Below are 9,526 nucleotides of genomic sequence, written 5' to 3' on the forward strand. Positions count from 1 at the left end.
GGTTCTGACTGCGCCCTGAGCACATTTTGTCATGTTTTAAATGTTTACGCATCACATTTATGATTTTTATGAAATTATGATAAATATGGTGCATGCTTGGTTTTAACGAAACAGTTACGTATATGCATGTTTTTATTAAGTGGTGAATATGATAATATTTTTTGAAGGATGAGAATTGGTTGTGACTGACGATGTATATGTATACGATGAGATGAGATATGATGAGCTGAGGCCAAAGCTCGGTGGACGGATAATGTTGTCGCTGATGTCCCGCCACCCGGTACCGTGGTTATACGTAGATGGATCCATCGATAGAGCTGATACGATAGAGCTGATACGAAAGTCACAACTAATGAACTGAATTCATTTCAATGATGATATGAGATGACATGATTTGAAATGATATGATTTTTCTCGACACGTTTAAGTTATGCTTTTAAGTTCATGAAAAATATGTTGAGTATGGCATTTTTCACTGATGTGTGCCATGTACGTGTACTTGTTATTTCTGGTACATGTGTATTGAGTATTTAGACTCACTAGGCGTGTATGATGCAGGTGAGCCTGAGGATGGATGAGGGGACTGGAGGTGCCGAACTCTGAGTAGGCAGACCTGGTGCGGTGACACGACCCGAGGACCGCATGTTTTCCGCATTTTTATTATGGGATTCGAGATGAAATGAATATTTTCATACATTGATGAATTTACGATTTTTTTACTCATTTATGTTTACGTATGATTTTTGGATAAGTTTGATTAATTTAAACTGTATTTTTTTTACTGTCAAATATTTAAGATCATTTTTAAATATTATATTTTTTTGTAGAGCATATGCATGCGAAACAATTAAATGTTATTTCGAAAATGTGAGTTTTTTTAATATATTTGTATGTATGTGTATATATATATATATATATATATTTCCGCATTTTTAAAATGAGTAGACGCTACAAGTACGATTTAGGTCATACTATGGTAGCAAATGGAATTTTTATGGTCGAGGATCACTGGCTAAGATACCGTTAGTCTCAACTATGGAAATGTTTAGATTATTATATTTAGGAAATGAGGGATATATGGTTTATGTTGTGGATAAAATAAATAAAGAACCGAAATTATCTGATATCTCAGTAGCGAAAGAATTCCCTAATGTCTTTCCTGAAGAAATACCAGGCTTTCCACCGCAGAGAGAAATTGATTTTAGCATAGACTTGATGTCGGGCACTGCGCCAATCTCTAGAGCGCTGTACAAAATGGCTCCTGCAGAACTGAAAGAATTGAAAGAGTAGTTACATGACTTACTCGAAAAAGGTTATATACGCCCTAGTATGTCACCCCGGGGAGCACCTGTACTGTTCGTAAAGAAGAAAGATGATTCCATGATAATGTGAATTGATTATAGGCAGCTCAATCGAGTCACTGTTAAAAATAAATACCATATGCCTAGAATTGATGAGTTGTTTGATCAACTTCAAAGAATTTATTCGAAGATTGATTTTCGATCAGGATACCATCAACTTCGGTTTAGAGAAGAAGATGTTCCTAAACAGCTTTTAGAACTAGATATGGGCATTAGGAATTCCTAGTAATGCTGTTTGGTTTAAAAAATGCAACATCAGTGTTTATGGATTTGATTAATAGAGTATTCAGAAATTTTCTAGATAAGTTTGTTATTGTCTTTATTGATGATATACTGGTGTATTCGAGATCAAAACGGGAACATAAAGAGCATTTACGATTGGTTCTCAAACACTTCGAGATTCTCAACTGTATGCTAAGTTTTCGAAGTGTGAATTTTGGATGGATAGCGTGATATTTTTGTGTCACGTGATATCAGCCCAAGGTATATCTGTAGATCCGAGTAAAGTTGAAGCAGTCCTGAATTGGGCTAGACCAACCAATATACCGGATATTCGAAGTTTTATGGGATTGGACGGGTATTACCGATGATTCATTGAAGGATTTTCATAGATTGCCCGACCTATTACCCAACTGACCAAGAAGTATGCCATATTTATTTGGTCAGATGAATGTGAGAATAGTTTTCTTAAATTGAAAGAGAATTTGACAACAACACCAGTGTTGGCATTGCCATCTGGATCAGGTGGATTTGTGGTTTGTACTGATGCATCATCGAGAGGTTTGGGATGTGTTCTAACGCAGCATGGAAAAGTTATTGCATATGCTTCAAGGCAATTAAAAGCACGCGAATCCCGATATCCAGTTCATGATCTTGAACTAGCAGCCATTGTTTTTGCTTTAAAATTTTGACATTATTTATATGGTGAGCAGTTTGTTATCTACTTAGATCATAAGAGTTTGAAATATCTGTTTACTTAATCATAACTGAATATGAGGCAGAGACGATTGTTAGATTTACTGAAGGATTTTGAATGTGAATACAGTATCGTCCAAGAAGAATGAATCAGGTTGCAGATGCATTAAGCCGGAAGTATCAGAATGTTATGATAGCATCTATTCATGTCTGGCAGAATTATGATGGTTATGCACTTCTTGTTGGAATTTTCAGCCGAAAGGCAATCATTTTACTGTTTTCGCTTTACAATTTGAGCCGAAGATTATTTCGAAGATCGAGAAAGCTCAAAAGAATGATCCACAGGTTCATAAATCGAAAGACTTGGTTTTGTCTGGTAAACTAGATAAATACAATATCTCATCAGATGGTTGTTTACGAATGAATAATAAGTTAGTGGTACCAAATGTCACGGGATTGATAGAAGCATTGTTTCAAGAGGCGCATTGCAGCCGTCATAGTGTTCATCCTGGTACTCATAGAATGTACCACATACTGAAGCCATATTTCTGGTAGGATGCGATGAAGAGAGATATTTCAGAATTTGTAGCGAAATGTTTGACATGCCAGCAGGTTAAAGCAGAGAGAATAAAACCTGGAGATATGTTACAGAGTTTAGAAATACCATAATGGAACTAAGAACATATTGCAATGGATTTCGTGACTTACTTGCTCGGATCAAACAGAGGTTGTGATGCAATCTGGGTGATAGTCGACATATTGTCTAAATCAGCACACTTTATTCCATACGATCGTACTTATGCTTATAATAAAATGGCACGATTATATGTGGATAATGTTATTCGATTTCATGGAGTTCAAGTATCTATTGTATCTGACCGAGATCCTAGATTTGCTTCCAAGTTTTGAAGTAGTCTTTAGAATGCTTTGGGTACTAAGTTGGCAATGAGTACAGCTTATCATCCCCAAACAGATGGTCAGACAGAGAGGACTATACAAACTTTGGAAGATATGTTACGATCCTTTTCTTGGATTTTGGGGGAAACTGGCAAGAATCTTTACCATTGGTTGAATTCTCATACAATAATAATTTTCAAACAACTATTGGGATGGCACCATTCGAATCTTTCTATGGTAGAAGGTGTCGATCGCCCATATGTTGGAATGAAATTGGAGAAATGGTACAACCTGAGTTCGTTGAAGAAATGATTGAAAAAATTAATTTGATTAGAAAAAGAATGAAAGCATCTCAGGATCGTCAAGCTAACTACGCAAATAAAAGACGTAGGCCTTTAGAATTTCAGGTTGGCGATCAACTTGAAAGTATCACTGTTCCCTGGAACAATGAGATTTGGACGAAAAGGGAAGTTAGCTCCATGTTATATTGGCCCGTATACTATTGTTAAGAGGATCGGTTTATTAGCTTATAGATTGGACTTGCCGCAGAGTTTTTCTGCTATACATGATGTGTTTCATGTATCTATGCTGCGGAAGTATGAGCCGGATCCATCTCATGTTACGAGACCCGAGGATGTGGAGTTGGACAGTTCTCTTAGCTATATTGAGTATCATGTACAGATTCTTAATCGAAAGGATAAGCAACTTCGAAATAAGACAATTCCACTAGTTACGATACAATGGAGTAGACATGGGACTGAACATGCTACATTGGAACTAGAGGCTAAAATGCGTCAAGAATGGCCTCACTTGTTTGAAATTGTCATAAATTCTTCCATGTACTCTGACTTTCCTATGTACTATCAGTGGTAGATATTTGACTGTGTTGTATATAAGGTGTGTGTTGTGTGCTTCAATTTCGAGGATGAAATCTTTTGTTAGGGGGGAGAAATGTAATGACCCGATTTAATCATATGTTATTTGACGATAATTAAGATTAATTATTTTAAATTGAGAGAAAAAAATTAAGGCAAATAATTAAATAGTGTGGTTAAAATATGTATTAGAAAATGTCGGTTTATAGACGATATTAAAATATATATCTAAATTTTATAGCACACAAGAGTTGAAATAAAATAGATCGGGTCAAGTTTAGAACCCCAAAGAAAAAAAGATAAACACAAATATATAATATTAATATTAATCCAATATATATATCAATATATATATATATATAAAATAACCATCATCATCCTCAAATGTTCCTCGTAAGCTGCGCGTTTCTCCGGTAGCTTATGTTATTCATTCCTTCACAATTTTCGTTCGTTTTGACCGCTCGTATCTCCATCACCGGTCGCTGAAAAATTAAAGTAAATATATGGTTAGAAAGCTCTCAACGTTTTGGTACCCATATTGAAATGTTTCTTGACACTTTTTGTCAAACCCGCCTCCGGCTTCACCGTTGAATCGCAGTTGTACGTCGCGAAATTCAGAAAAATTGACTAAGGGCTTTAGTTCTCTGTATAATAAGCTTTATTTTGACATATATATTGCGGTACAAATCGACTCCATAAATTGTTCAAGGGTTGTAGTATTTTTATTTAAATTTGATAGCAATATTGATATTTGTTATATTTTTTGATGTGGGTACAAAATTTGAGTTGACTCGAGGTATCGATCAAAGTTTAGAAATCTTTTAGTGATTTTCAGAATATTTAATTAGTTATTTTGAAGTATTGAGATGTATAAATCGAGTATTAGCTTGTTTGATGCCTTAGAATTGTTAATTATAATTGTTGGAAATTATTATGTAAAACTTTGATATAAAATGCAAAGTTTGGGAAAGTAGGAAAGTTAATCGCTTGAATATTAGTTTAGCGTCATTTAAAGCTAAAAAGAATGTTTTGTGACGAATTCAAATAGAAATGATTGATTTTAGGCAATTTAGTCGATTATTGGAATTTTAGGAATTTGAATTGCTTAAATAATTGGAATTGGATTTTTAGTGAATTTAAATGGTTGTGGAATTTTTATATGATAATAAGATCATTTAAATTAATATTCAAGTGATTTGTCTGAGTTGGCATTTCCAAGACTTTCTTGAGGATTTAAGTTACCGGTAAATTAGCTGAGGTACGTAGAGATCAGTTATTTTCACGATGTCTGACAGAGGCATCTGATGATCCTGTGTATGATTTATTTGTTATTTGTTGATTTATGTGATATTATATGTTGACTATCATATTATCAGTTGGTAATTGATGTGCAAAATAAAATTAAATATTTCTTTGGTTCACACACATCTATTTTAGTTAGACACATCAATACCACTGAACATATCATATTGAGCCTATCTGTTATTGAGATCTAGTTATATTTTGGTTGAGATCTAGTTATATTTTGGTTGAGATCCGTTATATATGTACGATATGATATGGTGTCCTGGAGATGTTTGGCTACCTTGATTCAGTCCGGCTTAGGTAGTTGATGGCTTCGAGGCTATGCCATATCCCAGGCACGGTCTGCTGAGTCGTGGACCAGCTCGAGCATATATTCCTGATTGTTGATATCGATCAACTCCTGATATCTTGCACCTATTCACGCATTGCATTCATGCATGGCATCATTGCATTTCTATGTCATATATCGTGGTTTCTTGATTTCTCGTACTGGGGTTGCTGGCCCCTGAGAGAGGGCCGTCGTGTCTTTTGTGTGTGGACATGACAGGTGGTTCGACCTCAGGCGCTCGAGAGGAAGCCTTAGGAAGTACCAGAGCTCTTTGAGAGTAGGCTCAGTAGTATTTAGGTACTGCGTGGCATTGCTGTCTCCCAAATACTATATGTATACATTTGGAGGATTGTATTATGGTATTATCAAGTCTTGTCAGCTCTATGATATTTTGGTTTGTATATGTTATGATCGTGTATGGCTGACACATGTTTATGTTGTGTTTATTGAGGGCATATGTTGTTTATTTTGAGTATTTAATTTTCTGTTATGTCCTATTTACGGGAAGATCATGCCGAAATTTTTATAGGCCCAAACGCAAATTTTTAACTCACTTTTCTGATGTTTACTGATTAATCAAGATTGCATGTTAATAAATCGTGATTAGGATAATGAGCCCTCACAATTCATCTCTTCTTTCATAGCATTAAACCATAGTTTTAACTTATTACAACTCATGGCTTGTGAATACGTTTCAGGATCATTTTCGGCTCTGTTAAAGTCTGATTCTTGTAAATACACAACATAATCACTAGATATTGCTGATCTTCTTATTCTAGTAGATCTCCTAAGGTTGTTTGGTTGATCAACAATTTCTTGTTGTTCTTCATTAACAACTTGATCTACTGGATTTTCATCAGCGATTTGTGAAACTTCAGTAACTGGTTGTCTAACACCCATTTGGTCTTGAGTGGTGTGAATAATGACCAATCTGTCATTTGAATAAGAGGGTTATGCATTAATGTGATCATTCTCAAAAACTCTGTCATGATCACTCTTACTAATCAAGTCATTTTCAAGAAATTTTGAATTTCTTGATTCCACAATTCTACTGTTGTGAGATGGACAATAGAATCTATACCCTTTGGATTTTTCGGCATACCCAATGAAATATCCACTTATAGTTCTTGGATCCAGTTTCTTTTCATGTGGGTTGTAAACTCTTATTTCAGAAGGACAACCCCAAATGTGTATATGTTGCAAACTCGGTTTCCAACCTTTTAATAACTCAAATGACGTCTTTGGAACAGCCTTAGTTGGAACTCGGTTTAATATATACACAGCTGTCTTAAGAGCTTTAGTCAACAAGGCACTACTACAAAAATGCTATACGACAACAGATAAAATCCGTTGTCGTAGGCATTGTTACAACTATTGTAATTGGCAGTGTTGTTGAAAGTACATTCAACGAAAACGGTTTAAAACAGTTGTTGTTGTTATCATTTGCGACGGATTATTGAATTCGCAACGGAATTTGCTGTCGCTAATTTTGGACATTTTTTCATGTTGTCCGTCGGTACGACGGCTTGAATTTTTAGAAAACCATTGTCTTTTGCTTAAAAAAACACACATACGACAACGGTTTTCACTAAAATCGTTGTTAAAAAGTAAAAGACAACGATTTTAGTGAAAAACTATTGTCGTACGTGTGTTTTTGGAAAAAAATTTCTTGTAGTGAGGATTTAGGAAGTTTGGAGCTACTTAACATGCTCTGCACCATGTCCAATAATGTTCGATTTCTCTTTTCAGCTACGCCATTTTGGTCCAGATAACCAGGCATAGTATATTGGGCAACAATCCCATGTTCTTGGAGAAAGTTCGCAAACGGACCAGATGCATGTCCATTCTCAATGTATCTAACATAATATTCTCCACCTCTATCAGTTCTCACAATCTTAGTATGTTTTCCACATTGTTTCTCCACTTCAGCCTTAAAAACTTTAAAAGCTTCAAGTGCTTCGTTTTTGTTATGAAGCATGTACATATACATGTATCGTGAATAATCATAAAGGAAAGAGACGAAGTATTTCAGACTTTGCATGTCTATATCTGGACAACAAATATCTGAATGTATGACTTCTAATATTTCTGTACTGCTCTTGGCATCCTTTTTAAACTTATTGGTATGCTTTCCCTTAATGCATTCCACACAAGTCTCAAAATCAGTAAATTATAAAGTACTGAGTATGCCATCATTTATTAATCTTTTAATTCTCTTTATAGATATGTGTCACAATCTCCAATGCCATAGTATAGAAGAATCTTCATTTATAAAACATCTTTTAATACCTCATTGAACATGCATAGTGGTGTTATTAATTTGTAAAGAAATAGATAAAAGACCATCAACTATTGTACCATTTCCAATAAGATTGATTTATAAAACAAATTTATTGATTTATCCAAAAATTGAAAGGAATAACCAAGAGGTACAAGTTTTGAAACTGAAATTAAATTCCTAGAAAAACTAGGAACATAAAAGATCTTTTTCAATTTTAAAATATAACCACTATTCAACACTAGCCAGCAAGTCCCAATAGCCTCCACATGCGAAGACATCTTGTTTCCTGAATATATGCTCCGCTCATTTTCTATTGGTTTCCTTAGGTTTTGCATACCCTGCAAAGTATTTGTAATATGGATTGTAGAACCAGAATCAATCCACCATGTGTTATAAATCATATCAACCATACTAGATTCATAACAGACAAATGAAATAGGAATACCTTTCTTTTCAAGTCAATCCTTAAATTTAATGCAATCCTTCTTCATGTGACACTTGGATTCTTTCTTGATGTCAGGTTGGGGTGGAATTATTCCTTTCCCTTTTCTCTTGACTTTGGCTTGCTTCTTATACTTTCCTTGTGTAGTCATAAATACATTATCACTTGTTTTCATCAACAACCTTCATTTCTCTTACACATGATCATTAATTCATTGATTGACCATTTATCCTTATTTGTGTTGTAGGAAATTTTTAAGGGTCCATATTTTTGTGGAAGAGTGCATAAAATGTAGTGCGCAAGAAAAGTTTCAGACATTTCCACTTCAAGTGTCTTTAGTAGAGCCGTTATGTCCCACATTTTCATTATGTGCTCTCGCACATCTTTCACACTGGTGAGCCTTAATGAAGAGAATTTCATAATTAGGGTGCTTGCAAGTGCCTTATCTGAAACTGAAATTGTTCATCAATAGCCTTCAGTAATTATTTGACATTATTATGCTGGTCGACAAAATCACGCATGCTAGCAGAGATTTTGGTCTATATGAACATTATGCAGAGTCGATTTGATCGCTCCTATTTTTCATAAATATCAACATCATCCAGAATGTTGTTTTCAGTAATAGCAGATGGTTCGTCTTTCCATATAGCATAATCAATATCCATCCACCCTAATTGAAGAAGAATTATTTCTTTCCATATTTTATAGTTATCGCCCTTTAGTTTGGGAATGTCACATTTCATATCAGAAAAACTCGCAAGTTGCAAAACTGCACAAAAATATCATATACTTAAAATTTTGAAACAATATCATGTTTTACCAATGTAATTCATGTTTTTTTATTAAAAAAAATCTAGTGACATAAAATTTTCATGTGGGCTAAAATTTTAATTCAATAAGATTTTTCTGTAATTTTATGATAAAACTATCAAAATGTATTTTCCTTAACTCATGTGGGTAAATTAAGAAAAATTTAATTTGATATTTTAATCTAATTAGTTATATAAATATAATAAAAATAAATGTGAGGTAAAATTTATTATATTTATATAATTAATTACAATTGATGTCCATTATGTAATCCATATCCACTTAATGCATAATTTTTCATAATTAACGATG

At 34.1% G+C, this 9,526-nt stretch overlaps 1 protein-coding gene across 1 annotated transcript; it reads left to right on the forward strand.

Moving 5' to 3' along the window:
- Positions 1–3,620: 3,620 nt before the first annotated feature.
- On the forward strand, positions 3,621–4,046 carry LOC142544423 (uncharacterized). Its single transcript, XM_075651472.1, has one exon. It carries the CDS (start codon positions 3,621–3,623, stop codon positions 4,044–4,046), a length of 426 nt encoding a protein of 141 aa, XP_075507587.1.
- Positions 4,047–9,526: the final 5,480 nt, after the last annotated feature.

The sequence above is a fragment of the Primulina tabacum genome, chromosome 5 (genome assembly GCF_025594145.1).
Source record: "Primulina tabacum isolate GXHZ01 chromosome 5, ASM2559414v2, whole genome shotgun sequence".
Taxonomy (NCBI): Eukaryota; Viridiplantae; Streptophyta; class Magnoliopsida; order Lamiales; family Gesneriaceae; genus Primulina; species Primulina tabacum.